Raw genomic sequence first — 17,086 nt, 5'->3', positions numbered from 1 at the left:
CTGTTGGATCTAACGCTGCTACCTTCAGGCTCAGAATTGAGTTAAATTGTAGGTCTCTTATCTGGTGTCTGCAGAGAATTGGAGAATTACTGGTGTTGGAAAATATACATCAGAGCAGGTGATAAATCTGAGCACTGTAGTGAAAAATGTATTGTTAGTTAATTCCTGGCCTTGAATAGGAAGTATGCAGTGATAACAGTGGGCAAGGTGTGACTCAGTTGAGGATAGCCTGCTCAGATAGAAACTCATGTTAAAGAAACAGGAACAAGCCTTTTTAAATGCCATGTATCAGCGCTGTTCATGATTTGAGAATGATGTTCCAGGCCCATCATTAGATGTCCAGAGCAAGGCTGATAATTATTACAGTAATAGCAATATTGACTTACTTTCTGAGATCCTCTGGCAGCCCCATACAATGCTGCATATATATAGCATAGGTATTAGCTTAAACTAAGTTTTAGTGAATATTTTTCTTAAAAATAAGAAATTTCTCAAAACTAAATACAGCGTAACATTTTAACTTTAACATGGATTAAGGACTTCATTAATGGATATAATTGAGAAATATTTATTTGGTATAGAAGCCGATATTATCAATTTCCTAGAAAATCTCAGCGTCTTGGGAAAATACCATCGAGTGATTGGAATTGTGCTTATGAAAGTTGATTTATATTTAGGGAAAGGAAATTGTAAAGGCAGAGAAGTTTTTTATATGCCAGACAATCCACCTGCATTGTTATAAAAAATAATTGCTTAGCTGGTCACTGAATACAGTTAATTAAACTATGGCAATGTTATATTTGTACTTGCATTTATTCTTGATATAATTTTAAGCAGGTTTGTCATAGGCTATTAAAGTGGCTAAAGCTCAACTCAACAGATATTTTAAAGTAAGTCTTTCTCATAAAAATAATTCAATTATTTCAAAATAAAACATTTAATTAAAATGTGATAGATACCTATTTAGAAAATTTAAATATATAAAGGTATGAAATAGGAAATTATGATCAGGTAAAATAGCTTTTAAATCTTGTATAGTTTTACCTCAGGTTTCTAAATATAATGTGCATGTATTTATAGGTAGATATATATTTACATAGTTAAAATCAAATCCTATATACAATTTTATATCTTATTTATCACTTTATAAGTATACAATTATATTATTAACTCTTTGCAACCATTATACTTTATGAGTGCATAATATTTTATGGCTCTACTATAATTTACTATAATTTACAAGGGAATGATTATTCCCTTGTTAGGAATGCTTATGTTTATAATATTTTTCTATTATAAATCATACTGTAATGAAACTTCATGTTTAATATCTATCTTCATTTACATTATTTCCTTGTGATAAATTCCTAGAAGGATAATTACCCTGTCAAAAAGTGTGAACATTTTTTAGTCTCTTGATAATGCTAAATTGATTTCTAGAAAGGTTGAACCAATAATACTCCCACCAGTAACATAGGGAACTGCCTTTGTATTTAAACTGCTCAGCAGAAATGAAAACATACTCTTGCCTTGCCTTTTTTGAATAAAAGTTAATGGAAATTGGCCATCTCTCCACCGTTTTTTAGTAGAGTAAAATATGTAAACTATGTGTTGACTGAGCCAAGCTTCATTTTTCTCAGTAAAAACTGTTTTTTAAGTACTGCATCTGGAGGGTAATGGAATGTGCCCGATCTTTTGTGTGGTTGTGGCCATATGTGGGTCATCTTTGCTTACCATGGCCCTTCCCAGTAAGCTAATTGCACTTTAGACAAATTACTAGTCCAGTAGAGTTCATGTACTGTTTTGTGTCTCCTTTACACACCAGATTGAGGGAGACTGAAAGGAAAGACTGTTTAAGCAATTAGAAAATTCATTTCTAACAAGAAACATTTATTCGATGTTTTACTAGTTCATAGTCACTGTGCTTGATATATAGTGGTGTGATCTATAACCGTGTAACAGGATGCCTCAGATACCTTTTTATTTTTATTAACTAAATTTATTTTAACTTAATTTTAAAAATAAAAATTGTATATGTTTAAGATATATAATACAATGATTTGATACAGATATGCATAGTGAAATTAGTTACAGTTAAGCTAATTAACACATCATCTCCTCACATAGTTACCTTTTTTTGTATGTATAATGAGAGTATCTGAAGTCTACTCTCTCAGCATTTTTCTGGTATTGAATACAGTATTACTAACTATAGTCATGTTGTGCATTAGAGCTCTAGGCTTACTCCTCCTACTGACTGCACCTTTGTTGCCTTTAACCAATATCTTACCATTTTCCCTACCTTCTTTCTACTCTTTGCTTCTATGTATTAAACATTTTTAGATCCCACATGTAAGTGAGATTTTAACTGGACTTGACTTGTAGTAGAAAGAACATTTACCTGGCAGTGAGACTTCTGGGTTCTGTTACCACCTGTGACTATGATTGATCGGCTGAACATCCTTGGGAACACAGCTTATCTGTGACTTGGTGTCCTTATCTACAAAATATGAGCTTTGGACTAAATGACCTCTCTATTTTTCTATTTTTTTTTTTTTAATTCTGCTGGAGATTGAATATCTCCCTCTGTTTGTATAAAAGTTGAAATCACACGTTTTGAAGCTAGTTTGTATATTAAGATATATTCTTGGGAATCAGTTTTGATTGTTTTGGGTATATAATTCCCATTTTTCTTATATGAGGGTCTAGATCTGCCCTGTCCAATATGGTAGCTACTAGTCACATATAGCAATTTAAATTAAAATAAAGTAAAATTAAATACAATTAAAAATTAAGTCCCTCAACTGGGCTATAAGTTAAGTGTATTATGAAGAGGATCAAGTTTAATTTTTATACTAGAGGTAGGCATTATTTTCTGTATTTTATACATGAGAAACTTGAGGGCCAGAAAGGTCGATTAATGTGTCCAAGGATAACTAACACACAGCATCTAAGTGGCAGACTTAGGGTCATACCCACATGGAGATTTCTGCAAAGTGTGGTCTTTTGTCCATTCTGTTGTATTAATTCTTCTTGTGATTGGTCTCACTGCCACTTCCATACCAGCGTTAGCATATTTAATATCCACTTTATACTTTTGTTACTTTTAGTGGCTTTATAATTGACTAGGAAGATATGCTTAATAGCATGGAAAACTTTTTAGAGGTAAGCTAAAACAGGGCTCAGCAAACTCTTTCTGTAAAGGACAAGATAAGTATTTTAGGTCTGTAGGCCGTACAGTCTCTGGGGCAGCTATTCAGCTCTGCCTTTATAGTAGAAAAGCTACCATAGACAATATGTAAACAAATGGGCTTTGCTGAGTTACAACAAAACTTTATTTGCAAAAACAGGATGTGGGCAGGTTTGGGCTTCGGGTCCTGTGAAACAATATTTCATTTCCACCATTTAGGCTAATATGTTTTACTTGATTTATTGATTTATTCATTCATGTATTCATTTATATATTTAAAATGCATTGCTTTATAAAATACGTTGCTCAGATAAGATTCAAGTTAAGATAGGTAATTAAGAGATGTATTTTGAATTTAACAGTCTCGGGTCTATTTTGATTAAATAATACTTGAGTTGCCCAGAGTTCTGAACTTTGTCCATGGGTAGGTATATGAGTTTTTGCAGATTACAAGATCTACCTAAGCATTTACCAAATGGTAAGAATAATACATTCTTATTGAGCTTTTGAAAGGATTACTTGGAAGACCACTGTACCAATTAAAGAACACCGTTGGTAGTGGTGTTATTTTCCTGGGTCTCCTGTATATCCAGATGAACTATTTCTTATAGCCTTGATAAAGGCAAAAGAAAGGAATTTACTTCTCAGTTGGATGTGGGAAAACTATCATAGTCATTATTTTTCTTCCTAAAAGATGATAATAGAAAAATACAAGTGTTTTGGGTCGGGAGAAATGACAATGGAGAATATATGCAGGGGATAAGCAGATAGATAAAAAATCTGAAAATGAGGACAAGAAAATGACAGCGAGTGGTGAGTGAACAGAACAAAGAAAGGACGTCAAATGGTGCCTATTTATGGAAAGAACCTAGAAGTGGGTCTGGATGTGTGAGGAGCTGGGGACTGAGAAGGAAAAGGAAGTCAGTAATGTATAAATAAGTACATCAAAAGCACCTTTTCCAGAAGGATTCTGAACTTTGTACAGTAGTTATGCCTTTGGAAGGAAGAAATACTTTCTTATGTCATACCAAGGGCAGTGGGCTAGGTAGTTAACAACTTAACAATATGACTTTGTGCAAAGATGTAAAGGTGGCATGTACATATTTAAAATTCCTGTCTATTGCACTGACAAGCCATTGAACACTGTGGATGGGAAGACAGATTTCTGTTGAACCTGAGCCAAAAATACTTTTCAAAACAGCTCTGACAAAACAGTGCCAGAAATGAATAAATCCAGAGAGTTCCTGAGAATCTTCAAAAACTTCTGACATGATGGCAGTGTCAGACAAAGGTGCTATGCACAAGCTTCTAATAAACAGTGACACACACATGATAATTTAACTTGGAGTTAGATATTTTCATTCCGTTTTTCAATCTGGTAAACTGTGCTGCCTGGCTACATACTACATATGTTTTTGATGGTCATTTGGAGCAATACATTTCTCTCCTAATGCAGGTTAACATCATGAAGTTATGCATTTTCTTGGTGTGATTGGAGAACCCTTGAAGTAAAATAACCACATGGTTGTATGCTGTAAAGTAGCCTACTAGATAAGAATTCCCAATTGTAGCAGATGGATTTGGGTGATTTAAGTTCTTAGTAAATTTTTTATGAACATAGGGATATGGCATCTAAAGATTTTATAACTGAGATCTCTGAGTCAATTTAAAACTTGTTCTGTAACAGTAGGGAAAGAACACTATGTTAAGTGGTCCCAAAGCCTGCAATGTTGTCTTATCTTTCCCAGTACCTTATAGTTTGGACAGTTGTATCTGGGTCTTTGATACCTCATCTGGGACATGGACAGCCTGTACTAGATGACTACTGAGGTGACTTTCAGCTGTGAAATTTGGTGCTCTTATTAAATTCTAGGCATTTTTAAAAAATGATGTGGTAAATATTTTGTCTTCTGGCTTCTCTGGATCCCTTTCCAAGTAAGTTTAGTACTGCTCTTGGTTTATTGTAGGTGCGTAGTAGAAACTTGGCCTTTTACAAAATGAAAGGATAATTGATGGGATGCAGCAATGGTATTAAGTTTAAATGACGTGAATAGATGTGAGAATAGAAAGGATTTATGTTGTACGAAAATAATTTCAGCTGCCCATTGGTATAGTCTTTCACTTTGTGTGCTATTTCCTTAAGTTTTTTATTTTCATTTTTTAAAATATTAAATAATTATACACCTAAAGTGGTGTATTTTATTTGAGACATCAAAAAAAATGTAAATGTCATTTTGTAATATATTGAAATAATCCAGAAGTCATGCTCTGTCAAAGGTAACCAAAACCTTGTAGTTATGAGGAAGAAAGGTAGAAGAGATATTCAGGATGGCTATTTCAAATATCATTGTTTCTGCTATACTTCAGAGGTGTATGTGTAATCATTTGCTTCCTTTAATGAATGTAGGACCCTACTACAAGTCCTTTCTTTTAGATGATTTCTCTGACGTTTTTTGGACCTAAAATGTAGCAAAAAAAAAAAAAGAAGAAGAAGTCATATTTAAAGTTTTATTCAACGTGAGGTGTTTAGAACATGACATACCTCGATAATGGAAATCTTTAATCCCAGAGATCTAAATGGCAAGGGAAGGACAACTAGAGATTAGGGATCTAAAAGTGACGTTCAAGATTCTTTTGATTTAGCACAGTAAATAGTAAGCTTTTCTCAGCAGATTTCCTTAATTGGACCTTCTGTCTATGTTGGGGAGGTGATGGAGGAAGCAGAGATGTTAGTAGGACAATGGGGAGCTGGTGGGAGACACAAAAGACACACTTAATTTTCTCAGAGTGAAACTTGACTTGTGCTTTGCGTGTATGCTCTTTTCAGAATCTGTGAAAGCAGCTTCTACAATGGTTTGCTCAGCTCTCAGGAGAGTTGCCCGCGTGCGTGTCTACCTGGTGAGGAAGGCCAGTAGTGTCTCCAGAGGCCATCAGCATCAGGCCTTGGGCTCAAGGCCTGCTGCTGCAGAGTTTACTGCCGGAGGAGCCCCAGGTGGTGTAGTGGAGCTGCTGGGTAAATCCTACCCTCTGGACGACTATAGCAACCTCTCCCGGAAAGTCCTCTCCAGGGTTGGGAGAAATCTGCACAACAAGCAGCATCATCCTCTTTGGCTGATCAAGGAGAGGGTGAAGGAGCACTTCTACAAACAGTACGTGGGCCGCTTTGGGACTCCACTGTTCTCCGTCTACGATGACCTTTCTCCGGTGGTTACAACCTGGCAGAACTTTGACAGCTTGCTCATCCCAGCTGACCACCCCAGCCGGAAGAAAGGTGACAACTATTACCTGAATCGGACTCACATGCTACGAGCGCACACCTCTGCGCATCAGTGGGATCTGCTGCATGCTGGGCTGGATGCCTTCCTGGTGGTGGGTGATGTTTACAGGCGTGACCAGATTGACTCCCAGCACTACCCCGTTTTCCACCAGCTGGAGGCTGTCCGGCTCTTCTCCAAGCATGAGGTGAGTCTTGAGACATTTTCATTGTTGAAGGACAGCATGGGCATTCTTGTTGAGGTCACTAAAGTTTATCTCAGTGAAACTAGTACAGATGTCTTTTGCGTTCAGGAATTATTTGTCCTTAATGCTATCTTTCGTATAGGCTGAGCCTCAATATTTTTTGACTGATTTGTTGTATCACAAACTATAGATATTGGTAGGTCTTTGTTTTCTCTTGTCTGTCCTCATCCTTTCTTATGGTTTCTTCCTAAGACTGAATGGTCAGTGGCCCAAATTTACGCTCACCAAGATGGCTAATGATACAATGCTGAAATTTATGGTCAGGTTATTCCAGTTCTCAGTTAGTAGAAGTTAATTATATATCCATGTTAGAAATTAATGAATTTCTTATACTATAGTGAAGGGGACTGGTGATTTATTGGCTTAGACTCTAAACTGTGAGTTGTGTTGTAGGGAGACAACCTTTTCCTAGGATGCACTATTTTCCTGTGAATCTGTGATAACACAGTAATAGGTTATCTTTATACAAAAAGTCCATCCAAGCTTGATCTCAGAGCTACTTGGATGGGCATTCTTAGTACATGGAATATCTGCCTATTTTCTAAGTTAGGGATAATGACTATTAAGGATACAGATTTATTAGGAAATAAAAGGGAAATGAACAAAAACAGGTTAAAATCTGGGAAATATGACTAGATAGATAGAATATCACCCACGATCAATGTGCTAGAGGAGATGCGATGCCAGTTATGTGATACTGAGGTCATGGCAGTGGGCAGGTGCTCAGTCCAGCTTATCTCATTAAAAAATAAAAATAAAAAAGGAAAGCACTCACTGGTTTGGAAGCTGCATACCATGAAAGTGGCAGTGGAAACTCTGAGACTCACACTAGCATTTTAATGGAGGAAAAATCAAGGCTCCCTTAGAAAGTAACAAATAGGAAGAGAGTAGGGAATTACTTCTTATCTTGTGTCATATTTGTTTTGGGTTCAGTCTGATTTAGTGGGTAGCAGGCATCGTTAATCTAATCTGATAATGTTACTGTACGTTCTGCTTTAGAGTTAAAAAATATACATATATGTGTAATGTTATCATTTAAGTACTTACATCTTTATTGTTTCATTTACTCATCCTAATAAAAACCTTGTGAGATAGATTATTTCTACTTCAACCACAAGGAATCTGAAGTCCTGGAAGGTTTAGTGACTTGCCCATGGTTACCCAACCCGTTGGTGTCAGAGCTAAAACTTGAACTTGGGTCTTCTGAGTTTATTGTTCGTTCTACTGTATTGTGTTGCTTTTCATAGAGCTGCTTTGTAATTGGGATCTGCTTATGACCCAAGTGGAGCATTAGTTCCTAGAATGAGGTGAGAGAGAGGGGGAGGTGGATTTTGGATTCCTGGTCTTAACTAAAGTGTTGATTTTAAGCGTGACCTAATCTTCACTCTCAAAAAAATGTTTTTATTCTTCCTTCAGTTTATTTTCCTATGAATAGGATTTTTTTCAGTTGTTTTAATCATGCTACATATGTAACTTAAAAAATCATATCATTATGTTTTAAAGTTGTCCTGTTATTTAATCTTTATAATTATTATTTTAAGTACTATATGGTGTATTTCAGTAAGAAGAAAAGTGAATAGAGAGGTATGAGGTGGAAGAAACACTGGTAAGCATTGAAATGGAACTATGACAATACATATGTTACAATTGACCCTCAACAACATGAGTTTGAACTGCACAGTTCCACTTATATGTAGATTTTTTAAATTAATACATATAGTACTGTAAATATATTTTCCTAATAACATTTTCTTTTTTCTAGCCTACTTTATTGCAAGAATACAATATATAATACATGTAACACAAAATATCTATTAATCAACTGTTTATGTTATTAGTAAAGCTGGTCAGCAGTAGGCTAGTAATAGTTAACTTTTGGGGAGTCAAAAGTTGTAAATGAGGTTCTGATTTGTGGAGGGTTAGTGTCCCTAACCCCTCAGGTTGTTCAAGGGTCAACAGTATTTACCTGTTAATTGTGAAGAAAACCTTTTCTTGTTTGGAAAAAAGGTGAAATATATTAGTAGTCACAAATTTAAATGGGTTAAACTGACCGATTACAGACATACATTATCAGATAGGACATTTTTTAATCACAGAAACCTGAAACGAGTCCACACCAGAGCTTAAAAGTAAGGAGCAGGAAAAAGATATATCAAGCATATACTTACCAAAAGAAAGCTGGTATAGCAATATTAATATTAGACAAAATAGAATTTATGTAAAAATGATAGATATGAATAAAGAAGGATAATATATCAACCAAGATGCTTTATGAATTAGGAATTTCAATATGCCTTAATGCATAAACTAAAATTGAAGAAATAAAAATTATGTTTGACAAATTCATAGTTATTGTATAGATTTTAAATGACTTCAATCAAAACCAAATGGATTAAGCAGACAAAATGAGTAAAGATAGAATCTGAAAAATATCATCAATAGGCTTGATTTATGTTTATTTTTAAAATTCCGTAACTGTGTGTGTTTATAGAGATACACACCACACACATACGAATAAATTCTATAGTCAAGAGTCAGAGGTGTATAGTCACATGGAATACTTTAAATAAGTTGTCCATGTTGACAGTTGAAATGTAAACAAATGTCAAAGAATTAATAACATAAATAGAATTATGCCTGAGTACAATATAGTTTATGTAGAAATTAAGAAAATTTTCTTATCCTCATTTGAGAATTCACAGCTATAGATTCATAGGTTAAAGAGAAGTATTACAGTAAATCACAAATTACTTAACGCTAACAAGCATTGAAGAAACTCATTTCATACTGCTTAGATGTGAGGGAAAACAGTTTATTTTACAGAAAGTTGGTAGACCCCATTTAAATCATATGATCACAGTTGTTAACATTAATAAAGCAAAATAGATGGGATATAGTGATAAAGATACTTGTAGTACATTTTGTTTTAAGTATATTTACTTAAGAAAAAATTTAAATCCTCAAAATCAAAAATTAAGTGTTTGGTTTAAGATGTGAAAAGTAAGCAGCATTGTTCTGAAACATTAGAAAGGAGATACTGGTATAGTTTTAAATAATCCCAAATCTTACAAAAACAAATACAGCTAACTGGCATAGCAAAACCCAAAACTATAGACAACATCTGTAAGACAGCTGGATGACTAGGTCTCCCTAAGATCTTCACAAAAGTGTGGTAACTCACAACTGACAGCTGAAAGATCTGCATTGTGTCAGGAACAGAGGTAGTAAGTAGAGGAGAGCGATGGGGCCCGGGAGAAGGAGAGCTTCCTTAAGGGTCTATCAGAGAACAAACTGTGGACAACCAAATTTACTAGAGGAGCTTCGACATTAAGTACTAGCAATAACATTGTTTACCAATCAGTAATCACTAACATCACAAAAAGAGGGGCAGCTAGACTTACGTGTCTCCTGATGGAAGAATACCATGCTAAGTGTAAAGTCTTGCCAAGAAATGTGGAACTGAATATGATCACAATCTAGATCTAACTACCAAATTTATAGGAAGTACAGAGGACAGAGAAACATATTAAACTACATCATGGAGATGTAATAAGCAAAATCAGCTTATGGGAAATTATATAGCAATGCTACCCTGGATGTGATCTGCATCATGAAATAAATAGAATGATCAAAAGTAAGCACTTAGAAATGTTTAAGCAATGTTAAGTGGTTAGAAATGTTTAAGTCATTATATTCAAGCACATTATCAGTGGTCTTTTGTTGAATACCATATAAACTGATTCAGGTGTTCTTAAACACTCTTGATAAGTTGCATTTGCTCAGTCTGTTAGTACTTATGTGCAGTAGGACCACATGTCAGTTTGAGACCGATTTGGAAATTTAAAACTGTCTCTTCATCATAGAGAGTTTGAGAAGCAGTGCTCTAAGGTAAATGATTCAATTTCTTCAAATAACCTCTAAGGAAAAAAAAAAGGGGATTGAAATGGCACCTATAGATGAAAGAAAAAGTTCAACCGATATGTAGATCCCATCAAGAGAAAACATTTTTAAAGAAAAAAATATTGAGACAATTGGAAATTGAACACTAAATATTTGAATTTAAGTTCTTCTTTTAAGGAATTATAATAGTATTTTATTTTTGTAAGTCTCATTTTCTTTTCAAGATACATGTTGAAATACCTGTGCATGAAATGATCAGATGTCTGGAATTTTCTTCAAAATATTACGGAGATAGGCATTTGGGAATGAATGTAAGAGAACTGGTTATGAATTGTTAATTATTGAAGCCAGGTGCTGGGTACATGAGGAATTATCCTTTCTGTTTTTGCATATGTTTGGAAAATTCCTAATAAAAGTCTAACAGAAAAGATTGAAGGAAAATATTGGGATCGGTAAGTCAATCAAAAAGACATTTGCTGAATATGAACTGGATCCAGGAATGTAAGAAGGTATCAGTCAGTCAGTCATGAGATGATCCATAGTTTCTTGGGGAAGAACTAAAACCAAAACCAAAACCAGGAGGTAGGAAATATTAAACATAAGAGCATACAGTGCATGCAATAGAAAACTGAAACCAATAGCCTCTCTTCTATCAGTCTGAGATGATTTTACATGTGAATTTTTACGAAATGTGAAAGACTTTTACAGTCTGTTTTAGAGAATAGAAAAAGCTCATTTTATGAGGTTAGATGTGTTAATATACAAACTGAATAAATTTTTTTACACATTTCAGCTTTATGAACATGGATTCTTTTTTAATGTACAGATATAGAATTATTAAATGAAATGTTTGCAAAAATTTAATTCATAGGTATATTGTGTCCTACTATATTAGTATTATACATGTAATACATTCTACTATATTAACCAATAAAAAAAGGAAAAGCATGTGATTACCTCAATAAATATAGGAAATAATTTGACTGCATTTAATGTTTTAGGACATTAAAAAAAGCATTGATGCATTAATGACTCATGATAAAAACTTTTAGCAAACTAGGAATAGAAGGTTACTTCCTTAACATTATAAGTGATATTCATCAAACACTCACAGCAAACATCATAATTAGTGGTGAATCATTATAAACATTTCTATCAAAATTAGCAACATTTCAGGATTAGTTGCCATCACTGTGTTTTTATTCATCATTGTGTGGGAAGTTCTGGTTGATGTAGTAAACCAGGAAGAGAAGCAGAAGGTATAAGCATTGGAAAACATGAGATAAAACTGATTCATTTGTAGGCGGTCTACCTAGAAAATCGAATACGCTATCCAAGTCAATCATTAAAACTAATACGACGGTTCAGCAAAGTTGTTGGGTATAAAAATAATATAGTTTCTTAATCACAAGTAATAATTAGAAAATATAATAGCATAAATTTTCATTCGTAGTATCAAATAAAACTTTGAGGTACCTAAGTGTAATTCTTTCAGAAGATGTTTAAGATATTTATGGATAAAATTATTAGATATTGTTAAAAGACATAAAAGAAGAAGAGAAAAAGGAGAGAGAGATGATGTTTGTAGATTTGTAGGTAGGAAAACAATAACATGAACATGGCAGTTATACCAGCATCAGTCTATAAATTCAGTGTAAGTGTCCAATGTGTATTTTGGAGAAGTTGAAGACTGATCTTCAAATTCATAGGAAGAACAAGTTTACTAATAGCCAGAATAGTTTTTAAGAGTACTGATTCAAGGGGACACTTCTTACCAGGTGTCAAGAATCTAAATCTCTAATTATTAAGACGATTTAGTATTAGCACAAGATTAGTCGAACAAACTTTGAAACAGCTCTACTCATATCTGGGAATTTATTATCTAATTATAAAATAAGAGTAATGTTAAATAAATGGAGAGGTGATGTAGTCTACATGAATTGCTCTGAGACAATTACTTATATAGAAAAAAATTGATAACTACCTCATACCAAATGAGAAATTCAATTCTGGATGGATTCACAATTCATTTGTGAAACAGAAGTCTTTATAAGTTAAAGGAGAATGTCAGAGATTATCATTATCGCCTTGGGGGTAAAAATTAACGTCTTAAACCAAGATTCTCTAACCAAGAAAAATCCTTACTGTAAAGATTGTTTAAGTTGACTATCTTAAGGTAAAACTTCTACATAATGAAAGACTTCATTAATGAAGTTAAAAGAGAAGCAATAGGCTGGGTGGATATTTGCTATGCATATGACTAACAGAAGATTAGTGCTGATCAAATAAAAAGATCTCAGTATGCAAAAAATAATTTAATAATGACCAAGTGTTGGTCATTATGTGGAGCCTTAGGAATGCTCTTGGGGAGGGTATAAAAACTCACACCTGAAATTCCACTCCCATTATATGCTTTAGATACATTCTTAAGTGCTTATATCTGCAGATAGATGAGAGTGTTCATAGCACTATTAGTATTAACTAAAGACTGGAATAACCCATATTTCTACCAAGAGTTGAACAGATAAGTAAGTTGTGGTGTATTATACAGTGGTATGTGAGTGTCGAATATCTGTGTAAACAAGTAAATTACAACCATATACATCAATATGAATGAATGTAGAAAGTACTATTAGGCAAAGAAAGAAGGTTACATATGGTTACATTTATGCAAATTTTAAAAAATCGGCAACATAATCAATATATTATTTAGGGGTTCATGCATATATGGAAAAGTTAAGGAAAGCAGGGGAATAATTTAAAAATTCAGTTTAGTTACTTCCTTGAGTCACAGCAAGGCAGTTGTGATCAGAGGATTATGCAGGGTGCTGCAGAGTTTTTGGTACTGTTCTCTTTTCTGAAAATGGATATGAGTAGCGAGCACACATGTATATAGTTTAATTATTCTTTAACCATGATATACTTATACACTTTTTATGAATTTATTATGTAATTTTTTTATAAAGAAAGAAAAACAGGTAAAAAGCATTAACAGCCTATTGAAGAAGAAACCAATAAACAAGGACCAGCTATATCAGTAAACAAGAAACTGCAAATTAAAACAACTAGATATTATTCCAAACCCATTAGATTAGCAAGAATTAATAATTCTGACAATACCAAGTGTCTAGAAGAACAGTAAATCTTACGTCTTTCTAATGGAGTGTATATAGTTGCAACCACTTTGTCTAATTTTTTGGTGGTTTCCAATAAAAAAAAATTTGTATTGCTATTTGATCTGGCATTAACTGTAAATATATATATATGTAAATATATATAGGCAATGTACGTTTGTATATTGAATGTTTTATAGCACTTATTATAATTCAACTAGAGGTATCTGTCAACAGGGATGAAATTTGAGTAGTGTTGAAAAAGAAATGTGAGTGATATTAAACAGTGATATCTTTTTAATAGATATTTCAAAACATGCCCAACAATACATGCTCTCACTGTGTGCTTGCTTATACTCTCTCTGTTTCTCTGTGTTTTACTTCTCTAGCTTTCTTTCTCTCTCTACACACACGAATACACATATACACATCACGATCACATTTTTCTTGTTAGCTAAATATGTAGGTAGATGTGAAAAAGCACTTGGGAGTCATAAACATCAAAATCAAGAGATTACCTGAGAGGTGAAGGGAGGGTGAATGGTATTAAGCATCATTATTGTTTGCAAATGATGCAAAATGTTAATGATTTTTTTTTTTTGGAGCATAGAAGGATTTTTAAGATTAAAATGTTTGAGAGTCTCCTTTCTATAGTTTCAAAACTAAATTTTTATGAAATATTTATTGAGATACTTGTTTTGCAAAAAATAGCAGATTTTGATGTGTTTAACAGACCCACCAGAGGGAGCCCATATAAATCATGTATCTAATCTGACTTAAAAATATTAATTAAAAAAATACATACCTGGGCCAGTGCTCAAAGATATTATTTTATTTTATTTTATTTTTTGTCCCTGGAGATGCTTTGTCCTTTTTCACCAATAGTGCCCTGTGCAAGATTCTTATGAATATACTGAAGGGCTGTGTAGGAGGCAGCCATTATGTAGTTCACGCTTTACTCTTGACTGCAGAGTCTTTGTTTCCTTAGTGTGTCTTCATTCTCCTTTGATGACTTACTCTGGGTCAGTTTTATCCAGGGACTTTCTCTTACGTGCACATATATGCAAACAGTACTTCCTCCTGAACTGAAGATTATTCATGATGAGACTTCCTTTCTTTGCTCAGAAAAAAAAAGGGGAATGTTTTTATAGAAGAGACGAGTGAGGGTGTACAGAGGAGTAGGCTATTGGTATAATTTTGATCACAACACATTAGTAAAATACTTCATCAAGATGTCCGTCAGATTCGTATTCCATCCCACCCCATTCCCTTTAAAAAAAAAAGGATCATGATTATTCACCATTTCTTCCTACAGGAGTGTAGTTTAAGGGGATCCTTCCATAGGTTATGCTCCTTGCCTGTAATGATTCAATCATTGTCAAGTGGATATCCTTCATTTTGAATAACTCTTTTGAAATCCTTTGTGATTCATTTTTATTAGAAAACTGCTTTCGTTTATCATTAGAAAATTTCACTTTTGCTCCCTTTGATATTCTTTCCCACTTTCCAGATGGTTCATTAGAACCCTCCTGTTCTTAGGCTTCTTTTTCCAAGCTTCCCCACTGTTACTCTTGCGGTTTTGCCAAGGGTAGTCTCTTTATTCTTGCTTTTTGTCCAGAATCACTTTTCTATCTTCCATTGAATGACAGGGTTTTATTTTCCACCATGTGGTTCAGGGGTTTCCTTAATAGCCTCATGTGGAGGGGCTTTATTGAAGGCATTTTTATTTGGCCTTGATAGATTACAGTCACCATGTTTTCCTAATCTCTTCTTTAAAATGTTTTAGGATGGACTGCCCCTGTCAAAACACACTTAAATTGAAATGGCTTTAATTAAAAAAGTTTTTTTTTTTCCCTCTACCTAAATGTTTTCTTTGGTATATCTCTTGACAGTAAAGTGAAAGGCAACTGTTTACAGCCAGGAGTCCACACTATATTGTGTTTGAGTAATACCCCATTATTAGGAGACAAAGTGGGAGGTGGTTGGAGAACCATTGAAAGAGAGGCTGGTCTCTGTTTTCTTTGGCATGGGTCTTTGCAAATAATTAGTTCTTGCTTATGACAAGCTAGAAGCTAAAAAGCATTTTAATCTGAGACCTGTTACAGACCTATAGTGTTCTTGTCCATGACCCAGTTGAACTTTCAGCTCTACAGCCTTGAATTGTTAATTTGTGTAAATCTGATATCTTCAACTGGCTGGTCAGTTCCTTAAGGGTGTCATTCTATTTTCTTTGTGCCTCCCACCTCTAACGCATGGTCCTGCGCAGAGTGGTAGTTGGTAAATGTGGCACTTAGATGTCTCCTTTGTTCTAGTCGGCTGACTACCACTCTGTAAAAGATGACAGTTAACATAGTTAACTGCATAGAGTTTCCCTGTAAGCTTTTCTTATTGGGCCCTCTTAGCCATTTTTCACACTCCAGCCTTCCAGGGGAGTAGATATATCAGTTAGGGTTGGATTGTAAGACAGAAACCCTATTGTAGCTTGATCAGGGAAAGCTTAACATAAAGAATTATTAAGTATAACACAGAGAATTGAGGTAATAAGGGATTGGCGAGTAAGAAGTAAAGTGGACTGGAAAGAGTACATACAGAACAAGCAGATGTAAGGAGCAGCTGCTACCCCTGGGACTGATACTGAGTCCCCAAGGAAAAGCCCCTCCCCCCTTCCCTAGCTGTGGCTCACTGAAAGACCCAGAGGTGGCAGTGGTGTCAATGCTGATGGAATTGCTGGCTGACTACACTTTAGCATTTGTTGTAAATCTGCTCTCTGAGGTGCCAGGGAAAGCTATTTTGGGGGCGATGTCTTCCAAGTAGCAGTCTGCTCTGAAACTGCCCAAGATGGGTAATTGGAGGAAGCAGCTGGCTACTGTGGGAGTCCTTGGGGAGCTGAGCGCTGTTGCTCGCTTTACAGTGCACTTGCGATCCAGCAAGATTCCCTTTGTAATGTCTCTCCAGTGACCTCTACTGACAGAGCTTAACATTTTGCCAGCTGGCAAAAGAAAAATACTTAAAGGGCCCAACTCAAGTTTTCACAGAGCAGTTAATGAAGGATTGATTTGTGGCTCAGAGGTGGTGCATTGATAACTGGCACAGTCAGCTTTCTCCCTTCCCTGAATATGTCTTTAGGGAGATAGGTTGTTATTAACCCAACAAATGGGTTGCTAGAGAAAGTCACATTTAGGGAGGCAAACACATTTGTTCTTTATTCTAATTTAAAATTCCCTGAGTATAATTTAGGTAGTGAGGATGCTCTCTAGTTATTGGCTCTTGGTACGTGGAATGCAGAAAGGATAGAGGATGTTTTGAAGGGTGAAAGCTTGTGCTTCTGATCCAATATAGCATCCAGAGAAAAGCAGATGAATAT

The 17,086-nt window shown here is 34.7% G+C and overlaps 1 protein-coding gene across 6 annotated transcripts in view; it reads left to right on the top strand.

Annotated features, from left to right (window-relative positions):
- The window catches only part of FARS2 (phenylalanyl-tRNA synthetase 2, mitochondrial), a 442,133-nt gene that overhangs the window by 86,570 nt on the left and 338,477 nt on the right, over positions 1 to 17,086 (top strand). For all 6 annotated transcript variants that reach the window (XM_036229346.1, XM_036229283.1, XM_036229309.1 and 3 more), the window contains one exon: positions 6,018 to 6,652. In XM_036229346.1, coding sequence (XP_036085239.1) covers positions 6,041 to 6,652 — 612 coding nt within the window. In that variant the 5' untranslated portion in view covers positions 6,018 to 6,040. The remainder of the gene's footprint in view (positions 1 to 6,017; positions 6,653 to 17,086) is intronic.

This window comes from Rousettus aegyptiacus, unplaced genomic scaffold, assembly GCF_014176215.1.
Source record: "Rousettus aegyptiacus isolate mRouAeg1 unplaced genomic scaffold, mRouAeg1.p scaffold_m13_p_1, whole genome shotgun sequence".
Taxonomy (NCBI): Eukaryota; Metazoa; Chordata; class Mammalia; order Chiroptera; family Pteropodidae; genus Rousettus; species Rousettus aegyptiacus.
This window is presented reverse-complemented; position numbering and strand designations above follow the sequence as displayed.